We start from the raw sequence: 16,220 nt of genomic DNA on the forward strand, positions 1-16,220 counted from the left end.
AGCCTGAAAAATTGTGAACAAAGACACACACAAACTTACAGGAAGATCAATACTTGGACATCAAGTAGAAAAATCTTTCAGAGTCCCAATTCCAGAAATATCCCAACCTCAATCACTCATGAGATGAGGTGGTGAGGGCTAGGCCTGGCCTTCCTTTCTGTCCCAAATTGTCATCACGAAAGTGATGGTGAGCCATCTTCTTTATCCGATTTATTATTGTCACTTGCACTGAGATACAGTGAAAAGTATTGTTTTGTGTACTAACCAGAAAAATCATACCTTACATAAGGGCGGCACAGTGGCAGCGGGCAGCACGGTGACACAGTGGTTAGCACCGCTGCCTCACAGCGCCAGAGACCTGGGTTCAATTCCCGCCTCAGGCAATTGTCTGTGTGGAGTTTGCACATTCTCCCCGTGTCTGCGTGGGTTCCCTCTGGGTGCTCCGGTTTCCTCCCACCAGCCCAAAAACTTGCAGGGTAGGTGAACTGGCCATGCTAGATTGTCCGTACTGTTAGGTGAAGGGGTAAATGTAGGGGAATGGGCCTGGGTGGGTTGCTCTTCAGAGGGTTGGTGTGGACTTGTTGGGCCAAAGGGCCTGTTTCCACACTGTAAGTAATCTAACCTTATAAGTACATCAGGATAATAGAACAAAGTGGAGAATATAATGTTACAGCTACAAAGACGGTGCGGAGAAAGATCACCTCCAATACATGAGAGATAACAGCAGGGAAGAAGCTGTTCTTACATCTGTTTGTGTGTGTATTCAAACTTCCAATGGAAGAGGATGAGAGAGAGTATAATCAGGGAATGAGGGGTCTTTGATTATGTTGGCTCCTTTCTCAAGGCAGCAGGGAGTGTAGGAGGGAGTCAATAGAATGAAGGCTGGTTTATGAAATGCATGTTCATAACTCTCAGTAATTTCTTGCAGTTGTGGGCAGAGTAGTTGCTGTACCAAGCTGCGATGAATCCAGAGAGGATGCTTTCTCCGGTGCATCTATAAAAATTGGTAGGAGTCATTGTGGACATGTCGAATTTCCTCCGCCTTCTGAGGAAGTCAAGGCATTGGTGTGCTTTCTGGACTGTAGCATCGACATGGATTGCTGGTGACATTTACTCTCTGGAGCTTGAAGCTCTTGACCATCTCCACCTCAGTCCCATTAATACAGACAGGGGTATGTCCTCCATTCCGCTTCCTGAAGTTTGATGACCAGCTCTTTTGTTTTGCTGACACTGAGGGAGAGATTGCTGTCTTTACACCATGCCGCTAAGTCCCTATCTCGTTCCTGTACTCTGCCCCATCATGATTTGAGATCTGACCCACTATAGTGGTGTCATCAGCAAATCTGTAATTGGAGTTAAAGCTGAATTTGGACTTGCAGTTGTGTTTGCATAAGGAGTACAGTAAGGGGCTGAGTACACAGCCTTGGGAGGCACTGGAGTGGAGCACTACATTGAAGAGTTGTTTTATCTATTCTTATCGATTGTGGTTGATGGGTCAAGAGGTCAAGGATCCAGTTGCAGAGGGGGGAATAGAGTCTAGGTCTCAGAGTTTGGAGATGTGGTTTGATGAAATCATGTGTTAAAGTGCAGCTAAAGTCAATAAAAATTAGTCTGACATAGGTGTTCTTTTGATCTAGATGTTCCAGCGATGAGCGTACAGACTGGAAGATGGTGTCTGCCCTGGACCTATTATGACAATAGCTGAATTGTAAAGGACCAAAGCAATCTGGGGGATTGGAGTTGCTGTGTGCCATTGCTAACACCTCGAAGCACTTCATAATGATGTGTGTCAGAGTCACCAGGGAGTAGTCATTAAAGTACGATGCTTCATTTTCCTTTGGCACTGGGTTATTAGCGGTCTTCTTGAAGCAGTTGGATACCTCAATTGTAGTAAGGACAGGTTAAAGATGTCTGTAGGTCTGGGCAGGATTTGAGTGCACAGCTGTCACTCCATCTGGGTCAGTTGCATTCAGTGGGTTCACCCTCAAGAAAGCCGATCTAATGTCTGCAGCAGTGACAGATGTACTCAAGGAGAAAGTGAGGACTGCAGATGCTGGAGATCAGAGCTGAAAATGTGTTGCTTGAAAAGCACTGCAGGTCAGGCAGCATCCAAGGAGCAGGAGAATCGACGTTTCGGGCATGAGCTTGAAGAAGGGCTCATGCCCAAAACGTCGATTCTCCTGCTCCTTGGATGCTGCCTGACCTGCAGCGCTTTTCCAGCAACACATTTTCAGCTACATGTGTACTCAAGGCTACTGGAACAGGCGACATCATGAAGCATCACAGTCCATGCGTAGCTAGACCCAGTGTGCTGTTAGGGACAGGAAGGATTCACAAGTTTGACCAGTGACAGTGGAAGAACACCGATACATTTCCAAGTCAGGATGGTGTGGGACTTGAGAAGAAAGAGCGAATTTAGTTGAGACCACAGACAAGAGCTGAGGCCTAACCTCCTATGAAAAACAGTTGACTGCTTTACAATTGAGTGCAAGGATTAGGGAGATTCAGCCTTTGTATAAAAAATGTTGGACAAATGTTTTGTTTTGTTCTCCGAACACAAAGCGATGATGTGAGTCATGTTGAACTGCGTCACAGGAGCGAATTTAAATTCAGCTTTTGAAAGTAATTCTTCTGCAAAAGGTGACAAATGAACGATGCATGTGACAAAAGATCCATGAAAGCTCGATTTTTAAAAACTTACTCACTGCAATATCCATAACTCTAGACCCTATATATATATTTGGTTTGGCACTTTCTCTTAATATATGGTCTTGGCTCATAAGTGATCTCCTCTGTTTTAGCCCAGTCTCCAACAACTGCAACTGTTGATGGAATTTATGAATAAATGCCACAGCAAGCAAGGCAGGAAATGTGGATTAATCATTCCTCGCCACGAGATGTTGAAGACAAGGAACAGAGAGAATTAAATAGCTTCAGAATCTACAAAACAGTCTTCATCTGTGAAACGCCGAGTCAAATACTGCACACACACAGCTTGAATAGCAAAGCTCAGCAGTTAACAGAAATAGGGTAGATAACAGATACTTCATATTGCACTGCATTTACAGAAACCTTAGTTCCTTGAAAATATATTTCTGAGCAAAGGTAAACAGTGAGACGCTGCCTTGCAGGAAATATTGCATCAACATTATTGAGTGACTTCAGCTACATAGTAAATCACTAATTCGTGAACTTGACTCATTTTCTCCTTTATTCCTCTACAGACAGAGACACAAACCACATTCTGAAACATCCTTCGAGATGTGTCGGTTTTAATGGGACCAGTGCACAGTCACTGTAACAACTTTAGAGTAAGCTGCTTATTTAAACAGTGCCTCCAAAATCTCCTTCAAATTTAAGTGTCTTTTTTCTGTTGAGATTAAATAATGGGATGTTCATGTCTCTCTGTGATACCGTCAGTTTTGCAGATGCCAAGAATCTGATCCCAAAGTTCAACTTGTCTTCTAATAGCTCATATATAAACAAGTCCCTGCTCTGGCCCCCACACCCACTCACAACACAAGCTAAAAGACCTCAATACTTCTGTCTTTCCAAAGTAAAGAAGTGAACAGTATTTTTTAAAATCACATCTCAAGAACTGCACCAATGCTTGGAAATTGAATGGACTGAGCATATTGTAATAATATAATAAATACCAGACAATTCACTTTCAACTGAGAGCTAACCAAGCATGGGAAGATCCAACTTGATTTCCATTTGTACCAATGTAAGCGAGGCTGCCCTAACTGGTCCAGAGGTTTGTCAATCAAAGAGCTTGCCCCTCAACACGAGAGGAAGCCTTGCCTCCAATCCTTAATAAGATCCCAGTGATTCCTTTGCTCGAGAACAGGACTGTGACATTGACTCCAGGAAACACTGAGCTTGATCAAATTGTTCTTCCATATTCAAACATCTTGCTAAAGTAGGGAGGGCTGCTCATCGACCAGCTGTAGCGGGAGACACATGACGAGGTGGGCAGCACTGGGGATAACAAAAGGAGAGAAAACCTTGCTGAGTCTAACTTCTGAATTCAGTCAAACAATTGTGGGTGCAAGTTTGAGCCTGGTTCAGTAACTCATTGTCCTAAATTGCAGGATCAGAAATGTACGATGAACTCGAGAGGATTGAGTGGGGAAATCCAGGAAGAAAGATAGATCTGCACTGCTGTATTTTCTAATCAGGTAAAAACAATGACTGCAGATGCTGGAAACCAGATTCTGGATCAGTGGTGCTGGAAGAGCACAGCAGTTCAGACAAAAGCCCGAAACGTTGATTTTGCTGCTCGTTGGATGCTGCCTGAACTGCTGTGCTCTTCCAGCACCACTGACCCAGTATTTTCTAATCAACCTGTTTAGGGATGTTGTTACACAACTCTGGAGCAGGTGGGACATGAACCCAGGTCTCTTGGCTCAGAGATAGGGGCGCTACCACTAAAGCACCTTTCATAGCCACAGCATGTTCAAAGTACTTTACAGCCAATATTTTATGAAGTGAAGTCAATGCTGTGATGTAGAAGATGCAGGATCCAAATTATACCCAACAAGCTTCCACAAAAAGGAAAGCCATAATGAAGAGATAATCCATTTCAAGAGTTGGCCACGAGATAAAAAAAATTCACCCAGGACACTAGAATTCTTCTGTTCTCCTTGGAAATACTGGCCATGGGATCCACTTTACTTTCTTTTACTTTAATACTTCATCCAAAAGATGGCATTTTGGAGTCCTATCCCAGTGCTGCACTGCTAGTGACAGAGACAAAAGCAGATGCTGGAATCCAGATAAGCAGGAGGCGAGAAGAATACAGCAAGCCAGGCCGCATCGGGAGGTGGAGAAGGCAATGTTTCCGGTGTAACCCTTCTTCAGGACTGGGGGCTGGGTACAAAGGGAGCTGCAGCTGCAAGCTGTCCTTACTTCACCACCCTGCCCCTGTCACCCCCTTTATAACCACCCTGCCCCTGTCACCCCCTTTATAACCACCCTGCCCCTGTCACCCCCTTTATAACCACCCTGCCCCTGTCACTCCCTTTATAACCACCCTGCCCCTGTCACCCCCTTTATAACCACCCTGCCCCCGTCACCCCCTTTATAACCACCCTGCCCCTGTCACCCCCTTTATAACCACCCTGCCCCTGTCACCCCCTTTATAACCACCCTGCCCCTGTCACCCCCTTTATAACCACCCTGCCCCCGTCACCCCCTTTATAACCACCCTGCCCGTCACTCCCTTTATAACCACCCTGTCCCGTTATCCCCTTTATAACTACCCTGCCCCACTACCCTCTTTATAACCACCCTGCCCCTGCCACCCCCTTTATAACCACCCTGCCCCACTACCCTCTTTATAACCACCCTGCCTCACTACCCCCTTTATCTGCAGCTCCCCTTACATCCATCCCCAGTCCTGAATAAGAGTTACACTCGAAATATCGCCTTCTCCGCCTCCCGATGCTGCGTGGGTTGCTGTGTTCTTCCAGCCTCCTGTTTGTCTGCGCTGCTAATGAAATCCTGGATTGCACATTCAAGTCTCTTCAATGAAACTTAAATTCAGAATGTTCTTACTCAGAGGCGAGAGAGTTACATGAAGCCAAGGCAGTCATCGAGCAGTTAACATTTAGCAGCAATGTACAGTATACTTGGTCAGGAGGTCAGGTCATTCCCAAGAACAGTGATGAAAGAGTGTCAGATCCTGGCTGAAATGTAAGATTCGGGGAGTTGAATTGTAAGGCTGTCCTTTGTGCAGTCTCAAGATAAACTCTTCTAATTTTGGCATAAATATGTTCTGATTGGGCAGAGTGCACCTGTCACATTCAGCAACATGGTCACTGCTGGATAGTCTGGCTGGTTTTACTCTTTAGTTTTACATATATAGTCATAGTTCTGTGTAGCAGTTTACCAGGATGGAGTGCATACTTGGCCACTTCAGAGAACAGTTGAGAGTCAACCACATTGACTGAAGGTCAGGACCGCAAGGGAAGACTATCTGATTCTAGCTTTTTGATTCCAGATCATTTAATTGGCTGAATTTAAATTCCTCAGGGTGACGTGGTGGGAGTTAAATATGTTTAGCTAAGTCATTAGGCCAGAATTGTGAATTACTAATCCAGTAGCATACCTACTACGACACCATAAGCATTAACGGCAATGTGGACAAGGAGCTTTATCTTATACCTAACATGTGCAGTGTCTGGCCTGGGAGTATCTGACTGACTGAGGAAAGTCCCTCCATTTCCCAAGCACCAATATCGCTCAACCTGGAGTAAGGGCTGAAAAGCCTTTGTTTGATGACAAATTTTCAAAGTAAAAAAGTTGTTTTAAGTTAGGGAGTGGAGACCAAAATATAAAAATTGCAGGAAGCTGGTATTAACACATGGAGATCTTATCAGATGGAGCACAGCGCTGTCAGAAAGGGAGGCAGGAACAGCATGTACGTGTTGCAGGTCAAAGATCTGACTTAATGATAAATCACGCAGATCTGTGAAACCGACAGCTTCAATGAATAAGATTTTATCTTGAGTTGTTTTTAAGTTTTTCAGATGGCAATGAACCAGAATATCCTGTCAATATTCCTCATCACATTGAAAGTAACCATGATACAGGAACTCCCAATGATAAGGGACACACATTCTTTTAGTCACTAAAGTACTGAATGTGTCTTATGTTCATGGTGATAGGGGTTCCACGGAGTCTGGTTGTCAAGTCTTGTCCTCCGGTACCTCACTATCCTCCTACTGAGTCCAGGTCCTGTTTCATGTACACTTTCAGGCACACACTCCTGGATAAATCATTTTCATCTTCATCCCACTGGGATGTGGTATCATAAAGAATGCTACGACATGAAAACAAGCCATTCAGCTGAACCAGTATTGGCATATATACCCCACCTGGAGCCTCCTTCTCATCAGTGAATTCAATCAGAAAACCAGTCAACTTCCTCACCCTCATTAGCTTATCTGGATTCCTCATAAATCAATCTCTGCAAGCTGCCTCAACTTCTCCATGTGGTTGCTAGTTCCACATCCTCTTTGAGTAAACAAGCTTCCCCTGATTTCCCAATCGAATTTATTAGTGGCTGCTTTATCTTTTTGCCCCTAGTTCTGATTTCCCTCATAAACAGAAGCATCTCCACATCTGTCCTTCCACGACAAAATAAGACACACTCAATCTTTCCTTGTCCTAGAGAAAAAATGCACAGCTTGTTTGAAAGTAACCACCCCAACACACACAAACGAAGCTGCATCAGGACACTATTCAAAAGAGCTACAACACACTGCAGTACACCAGAACTGCGAAAAGAGGAAGAGGAACACCTATACAAGATATTCGCCAAAAACGGATACCCGCGCAACTTTATCAACAGATGCCTAATAGATAGACCACGGAACGAGGACATGCCACAACCAAAAAGGACTAGCCACACTACCATACATCAGGAGCGTCTCAGGACTGACAGCCAGACTACTGCGACCCTTAGGACTCATAACGGCACACAAACCAACAGCCACGCTCAGACAACAACTTACTAGAACAAAGGAGCCAATACCCAACATGAGCAAAACTAATGTAGTTTATAAAATACCATGCAAGGACTGCACAAAACACTATATAGGACAAACAGGAAGACAGCTAACAATCCGCATACATGAACACCAACTAGCCACGAAACGACACGACCAGCTATCCCTAGTAGCCACACACTCAGACAACAAGCAACATGAATTCGACTGGGAAAACACCACTATCATAGGGCAAGCCAGACAGAGAACAGCCAGGGAATTCCTAGAGGCATGGCATTCATCCACAAACTCCATCAACAAACACATTGACCTGGACCCAATATACCAATCACTTCAGCGGACAGCTGAAACTGACAACCGGAAGCGGCAAGGACAGAGCACTATAAATACCGGAAGAAACATCAAAGAAGCGCTTCGCAGGAGGCTCCACAGCACTGATGATGTCTCCTAGCCAGGGGACAAAACGTTTGCAACTAAAACTTCCAGCTCGGCGAACAGAACCACTACAACAGCTTGTTTGACCTTTTCTGATGTTATATCCTCTCCATTCTGTACACCTTTTTTTTGCACCTTCTCTTGTGGCTCTATGTCCTTTTTACATTATGGAACAAGTACTGCACATAGCATATAGTGTTGTCTAACAAATACTTTATAATATAACCTCCTTTGTTTCAATTCTAACATGCTAGAAATCCAGATTGCTTGTTTTACTTTATGAAAAAAAGCTTATTAACTTGCATCACTAGTTTTGGTGATTTGTGCATCTGTACCACCCATGAGATCCATTCCCTCCTCAACTCCCCCTTAGAGACTCCATTGTCGAAGAGATATATTGAGTAATACAGCACGGAAATAGGCCCTTTGGTCCAATCAGTCCATGTCAACCATGTTCCCAAACTAAACTATTCCCACCTGCCTGCCTACATTTGGACTGTACTCCTTCAAACCTTTCCTTTCCACGATCTTATCCAAATATCTTTTAAACATTGTAACTGTACCTGCATCCACCACTTTCCCTGGCAGTTCATTCAACACATAAATCACTCTTTGTAAAACAATTTGCCCCTCATGTCCTTGTTAAACCTTTCTCATCTCACCTCCGTTTTGAACTCTTCCACCCTAGGGAAAAGACCCTTGTCATTCACCTTATAGAGTCATAGAGATGTACAGTACGGAAACAGACCCTTCAGCCCAACCCGTCCATGCCAACCAGATATCCCAACCCAATCCAGTCCCACCTGCCAGCACCCAACCCATATCCCTCCAAACCCTTCCTATTCATATACCCATCCAAATGCCTCTTAAATGTTGCAATTGTACCAGCCTCCACCACATCCTCTGGCAGCTCATTCCATACACGTACCACCCTCTGCGTCAAAAAGTTGCCCCTTAAGTCTCTTTTATATCTTTCCCCTCTCACCCTAAACATATGCCCTCTAGTTCTGGACTCCCCGACCCCAGGGAAAAGACTTTGTCCCCTTATAGTTTTGCAAACCTCTATAAGATCACCCCCCAGCCTCTCCCTATAGCTCAAATCCTCCAACCCTGGCAACATCCTTGTAAATCTTTTAGAATCCTTTGAAGTTTCACAATATCTTTCCGATAGGAAGGAGACCAGAATTGCATGCAATATTCCAACTGTGGCCTAAGCAATGTCCTGTACAGATGAAACATGACCTCCCAACTCCTGTACTCAATACTCTGACCAATAAAGGAAAGCATACCAAATGCCTCCTTCACTATCCTATCTACCTGTGACTCCACTTTCAAGGTCTCTGTGTTCAGCACCTCTCCCTAGGACCTTCCCATTAGCTGTATAAGGGGTGTAGGTGTTGCTCGCTGAGCTGTAGGTTTGATATCCAGATGTTTCATTACCTGGCTAGGTAACATCATCAGTGGCGACCTCCAAGTGAAGCGAAGCTGTTGTCTCCTGCTTTCTATTTATATCTTTCTCCTGGATGGGGTTCCTGGGGTTTGTGGTAATGTCATTTCCTGTTCGAACAGGAAATGGCTAATTCACCCTGTATTCCGTGAGATCTCAGCTTGCTAATCAGTCTCCCATGAGGAACCTTGTCGAAGTCCATATAGATTACATCTACTGCTCTGCCCACGCAAAAAGCCATGTTGACTATCCCTAATCAGTCCCATCAATACCCCTCCACCTCCAATGCGCCAGTGAAAAACATTCCAGTCTATTTCTATATTTGAAAATGTCCATTCTTTCCAGTTTAATAATATCAGTCTTATAACAGGGTAGCTAGAACTACACACAGTACTCCAAAAGTGACCCCAATATCCTGCACAACCTCAACATGATGTCCCAACTCCTACATTTAATGATCTGAACAATGAAAGGTAAGCGTGTTAAATGCTCTCTTAACCACCCTGTCTGCCTGCAATATGTATTATTCTTTTGATAAAAATGCACTAGTTCACACTGACCAACACTGCAATTAATTTGTCGCACTGTAATGTGAGTTTAGATATCAAGCTCCCTTCCTTGATTGAAACAGGTGCAAGTGCATGAAGCACCAGATTTACAACTATATGATCCAAACTGTAACCTCACAAGTGGCCACAGTGAGACTTGAACTCAACCACCCAATCCTTGGTTCATGACCATAAGCCATGCTTGTATCTGTGAAAAGCATTAGGAAGGCTGATTTCCCTGGGACAGCATCATCTTGCTCAGCCCAGACCAGGTATTAAAACTCTTTGTAACCACCCCCATCCCCAAAAGCAGATTCTGGCTGCTCAGTGTGAATCAGGAGAGTGATGTCTTTGCCTCATCTAGGGCAACCTGTGTTAACAGCAGGTCATTAAACAGAAGCTGATGAAAATGTCAAAATTGCCAGAAACATGGTGATTAATTTAGAAACATCACAAGGCACTGAACTGACAGTCAATCACCAGATCCGACAGCAGAGTTCCAGAAAAGCTGAATCATTTTCACACCATGGAGGTGATAATATTCGATTCCGGTTACCATCCCCAACCAAACAGGAAAAGCCACTTGACAATATTTCAGCAGTCACACAGCTCACACGTGCAACACAAAAATATCCCATTTCTTACTGTCAAAAAAAATCATAGTATCAAAATGCCTTTTCAATTACGCAGGTAAACTGTAAGTCCTCTGTGCATGTTGGTGAGCTGAGGGAAGAGGTCAGCTAGCATTCCTGTCTCTGCAAGGCAAGTATGCACAAACAGTCACACGAGATCAGGACAGCATGATACCTCCATCATCAGACTGTACACACTTTCCAGCTGTAGTTGATAAACACTGACTGTATGTAACACCTGATTTTCTCTCTTCACAGATGCTGAGGCCTACAGTTGCCTGACAGTGGCTAACTAATGTAGAAGTGTTCCGGAGTAGTACCTGCTACTCTCCGGGCAGTGCACTTCCTACTGCTAAGATTATCTTGAGGTGCAGATAGGACAACAGAGCATTCTCTTCAGACAGTGCATGAAACATTCTTTATAAAGGAGTCTTGGCTCGGTGGGTCAGCACTCCTGCCTCCATGGCAGACAGTGGTGGATTAAAATCCCAATCCAGACATTTCAACTGCACAAATAAGGTTGACATTTCAGTGCGGTCTTGAGGGAACACTACATTGCCAAGAATGTCATCTCTCAGAACCTGCCTGTCCTCTCAAGTAGAAGGAAATAATCCCATGGCACTATTTCAAACAAGAACAGGGGAACTCTCCCTGGAATCATTGTCAGAATGCATCCTTTTTAATAACAACTTGCTGTTTGTGAGAGCTTTGTGCGTGCAAATTGTTGTACATTCCTTATGCTACAACAGTGATGATACTTCATCAGTGCTTTTAGAATCAGAGATTCATAAAGTCCCTACAGTGTGAAGGCAGGCTATTCGGCCCATCGAGTCCACACCGAACCAGCGGAGAGCATCCCACCCACCTACCCTACTCCTGTATTTCCATGGGTGACCCACATACCTGTACATCCCTGATCACTGCAGGCAATTGAGCGTGGCCAGTCCACCTAACCTGCACATCTTTGGACCGTGGGAGGAAACTGGAGCATTTGGAGAAAACTCACGCAAACACGGGGAGAACATACAAGCTCCACAAAGATGGAAACTGGAATCGAATCTGGGGTGCTGCTGTGAGGCAGTATTGCTAACACTGAGCCACCGTGCTGATTAACTGGTTGCAAAATGCTTTGAAATATCCCAAGATATGCAAATACAAAACCTCTCTTTTAAAGATAATAGATTCAGTGTGTGACCAGAGAAAACAACGACGTGATGTAGTGGACATTCCCAGAGCTCCAAAACTCTACTTAAAAATGTGGTTAATTTCTGATCGAACCTGTTAAACTGTAGATTGTTATTAAGTATGCAGCGTAAAATATCTCACTCACAGGCAGCTGGAAGCACATGCACTTCAACACAGGAAGAACAATAGACTTCTCCATTGTTAAACAGCTTCTCTTCTGAATTGGAAGTTGCTGAAAAACCTCAGCAGGTCTGGTAGCATCTGTGAAAGAGAAATCAAAGTTAACGTTTCAGGTTGAGTGACACTTCCTCAGAAGGGTCTGAGGAGGGGTCACCTGACCTGAAACATTAGCTTTGATTTCTCTGCACAGCTGCTGCCAGACCTGCTGAGGTTCTCCAGCAACTTCTGTTTTTCTTTCTGGTTTACAGCATCCACAGTTCTTTCGGTTTCACTTCTGAATCATGTCAGTTTTCCCTCAATTATTTCTGTATCACAGGTTTCAGAGATTAAAACTTATTGCACTTTAGAAATTCAACGAACTGATGCCAGAGATTAAATGGCCAAGGTTACAGCAGTCAAACCCACACCTCGCAATTTCGTGCTAATAGTTTTAACAAAGTTACAGAGCACGGAATCAGTTATGGACAGCTTAGATCTGACACATCCAGATCAAGAAATCAAAAACAGAAACTGCTGGAAAAGCTCAGCAGGTCTGGCAGCATCTGTGGAGAGAAATTGTGTCAAGCTCAGAGGAAGGGTCATTCGACCCGAAACTTTAACTCTGATTTCTCTCTGCAGATGCTGTCAGACCTACTGAGCTTTTCCAGCAACTTCTACTTTTGTTTCTGACTTACAGCATCCCGCAGTTTTTTACTTAGATCAGGAAGTCTCAGGTTCAGAGCTTAACTGGGTAGCAAAGGATGTGAGAAACTAAAATTTCAACCCCTGAAGTCATGAGCTAAATGTGTGGGTTTCAAGTTGGAGGTTAAAACTGTGATGCTACTGACCAGGTGATGAACAGAGTCTGGAAAGTGGGACTCCTGTTGATTTAGCAGATTTGCAAGCACAGACTTGTTGGGTTGAAGAGCCTCTTCTGCATTATCTGATTCTATGCATGACACACTAACAGGCCAGAAAAAGACTTTTGAATAGAGATCTTTAACATTTACTCGACAGCCAAATCAGGCTTCAACCATCATTTGAAAGAGGACAGCTCTGACAATGCAGCACACACTCAGTAATGCCCAGACTTAACTGCAACATCAGGTCTGGGAATAGGACTGAACCTTCTCACTCAGAGGCAGGGTGGACCACGCCAATGAGGGGGGTTGGTACCTCAAATTCTGCAGCATTTAGATTAAATTAGATTCTCAACAGTGTGGAAACAGGCCCTTCGGCCCAACAAGTCCACACCGCCCCTCCGAAGAGAAACCCACCCAAACCCATTCCCCTACACTATATTTACCCCTGACTAGCACACCTAACACTGTGGGCAATTAAGCATGACCAATTCACCTAACCTGCACATCTTTGGATTGTGGGGGGAAACCGGAGCACTTGGAGGAAACCCACACAGACACGGGGAGAATGTGCAACCTCCACACAGACAGTCGGGAATTGGTGCTGTGATTTAGATCAGTTTTGCTCACAAACAAGTTTTTAGCCTTTCAAACTACTGTAAACAACAAACTATTTAATCACATACGCTATAGTTCACTTCAAAAATGGTGTTAGCTTCACTCTTTGACTTTGTTTACTAGATTAGTACATACCAAGAATTACTGGAAAAACCTGCTTTGAAGGCTGGGTTAAGAGTGCATTTTAGAACAAAGACAGAAGAGGAAGAAAGAACCCAATGCAATTCAAGACACAGCAGATCAAATGACACCAAGATTGAGTTCTAAAAGGCTGTGGATTGTGAGCCAAAGAGGAAAGTGTGAATAAGTGAGGAGTTCCTCAGGTTTAAGTACCTGGATAAGATGAATGAAAGCAGGAGACAGAGCACCAAGCTGTGAATTTCTTTTCTTTATTCTTTCGTGGATGCTGCCCATCCTTATTTGCCCTGAATGGCTTGCTTGGTGAGTTCTGAAAACTACAGGAGTCAATGCTACTGCTATTGGTCTGGAGTCACTTGTCGGCCAGACTGGGTAAGGATAGCAGATTTCTTTCCTGTAAATAACATTAATAAACTAGATGGGTATTTAATAACACAGTCACCATCACGGAGACCAGCTTTTTAATTTCAGACTTCCATTAATTTAGTTTCAAATCTACCAGAAGCCATTGTGGGATTGGAAAGCATGTCCTCAGAGCTCAGTTTGGGTCTCTGGATTACCAGTTCACTGTCGTTACCACTACGTTGCAATCTCCCATTATTTAGTATGTGAGGATGGAGGAGGAAGTCACTGATTACTGTCATGCAGGAGGCAGTCATTTAGCCTACTGTATCCACATTGGCTGTCTGAGCATTTTATCTAAGTGCTGAACTCCTACCTTTCTCTCTGCACATTGGATGGTTATTTGGATAGAAACAATGTCTTCTTGAATGCCTTAATTGAACGTGCCTCCACGATATTTCCAGGCAATGCATTCCAAACTTGGATCACTCCCGGGAAAACATGACTACAAAGGTCAGTAGTCCCTCCAATTTATTTTCCAGGGTGCGGACCTCCAAGGTCCACGTGCAGTAGCAACCTCTGAAATCAGAAGCCAGTGCAATGGCACATGTCTCACCCCGTGCAAGAACTCAGAAGAACTTTCAAGTAGCTGCGTAACTCAGGGGGAACACAGATGATGGCATAACTGTAACTGAGAGGAATGACAGAGAATGAGAGTTCAGCAAAAGTTTCTTAAAAAATCATGTGGGAAGTAGCAAAGGGGCCAAGACTGACTGCCAGGGGGTCAGTTTTGACTTGAGTCATATGACTTTAGACAAATTAAATGATTATGCTCAATTACATCATGACCAAAGACTATGGTTCATCTCAGTATCCGTTCAAGACTTCTACAGTCCTCGAGTTCTGGTCTCTTGTCCTTCACTCAACAAGGCAATAATGATCTTGCCTTCAGTAGCCTTGTCTCCAAATTCTGGATTTGCATCCTTCAACTTCTCTCGTTCTTTAAGAAATTCCTTGAAATCTACCTCGAATGAAACGTGGGGCATAATATTCTGTTAAAGGGTCAACATTAGTCCAACAAGTTGTTGTTGATCCACACTCTTTACTAACAATAAACCTAGGCAGGTTTCAGTAGAAAACTGTAACTTCACAAGATTCCTTTTCCTTCATCATCACCTCCTTCTTTGCAGAACTATGACTAATGACTTTCATTTCAACCTGTTTCTTACACTGGCTAGTGAACTGGATAATATCCTTGGATTGTCAAGTAACATACTGTTGTTGCTGAGTGTGCATGGTTTGGTTGTACAAATGTACAATAGAAAAGATCAGGCTTCTGCTTGTATCTCCTCAAACTGCTCCCACTGCCATCACTGGCAGTAACAGCACTATAACTCTGAGCACTGCATTCTTCTGTTATACAGCCCACAACGCTCTCTATAAATACCCAAAGGTTGTATTTGGAAGGATAGGTAGTTTCATGCAAATCCTTTAAAACAGCAGAAAAAAGGTTTTGCAGGTCTAACATCATTCTTTACTAAAACCAAAAATGGAATTCTACAAATATAACGCAGGACTGGGAAGGGAGGGGAATACAGGCAAAGGATATCTGTCGGCCCTGTTTATCCATTGCAGGCTGGCGTCGGCGAGGTGATATCATGTGACTCCGGTCTCTGTGAACCCTCTCCACCAAACCGTGATGCCGCGTTCCTCGTGTAGAATCCAGAGTGGGATGGAATGACATCTGAGGGTGGCACGAGAGAAAGAAAAAGAATTTTAAAATGCTGCCCACTATCATTCTACACTGATCAATAGGTTACTGTCAATTGCCTCCACATCACATTTAAAAGGACAAATTCCACTGTGTCTCCACAGGGAGCACAATGTGGATAGCAGCACATTGACAACATACTGACAGCAGGTTGCTGTATGTCTGGACACAACACACACCATGTCATTTTATTATTACGCAGGTGAAGTAATTAAAGTCACTGATCCATGCACAATCTGGATTTTATATGTTGCCTTCAACGTACTGAAGGATCTCAATGTGCTTCACAGGAACATAATTGGTCATGATTTAACATCAATCCGTATGTGCAGGTATTAGATCAGGTGGTCAAAAGATAGGTCAAAGATATAGGTGTTAAGAAGTACCTCACATAGTGATAGCAAGGAAGAGGGGTTAGGGAAGGAATTCCTAAGATTATCACTTCTGCATCTTTTCTTCTGTTCTGGCCTGCCATCCATATCTCCTCGTTTACTGACCCTTTTCATGTCTCTCGCTCTCGCTCTCTCTCGGCTCCATCTCCACCCAACTGCTCACCTCTTCCTTTCCCTCT

The 16,220-nt window shown here is 43.9% G+C and overlaps 1 protein-coding gene across 3 annotated transcripts in view; it reads right to left on the minus strand.

The window, feature by feature from the left end:
• The window catches only part of crtc3 (CREB regulated transcription coactivator 3), an 89,918-nt gene that overhangs the window by 32,285 nt on the left and 41,413 nt on the right, over positions 1 to 16,220 (minus strand). For all 3 annotated transcript variants that reach the window (XM_060853535.1, XM_060853536.1, XM_060853534.1), the window contains exon 3: positions 15,486 to 15,622. In XM_060853535.1, coding sequence (XP_060709518.1) covers positions 15,486 to 15,622 — 137 coding nt within the window. The remainder of the gene's footprint in view (positions 1 to 15,485; positions 15,623 to 16,220) is intronic.

This window comes from Hemiscyllium ocellatum, chromosome 42 (assembly GCF_020745735.1).
Source record: "Hemiscyllium ocellatum isolate sHemOce1 chromosome 42, sHemOce1.pat.X.cur, whole genome shotgun sequence".
Lineage (NCBI taxonomy): Eukaryota > Metazoa > Chordata > Chondrichthyes > Orectolobiformes > Hemiscylliidae > Hemiscyllium > Hemiscyllium ocellatum.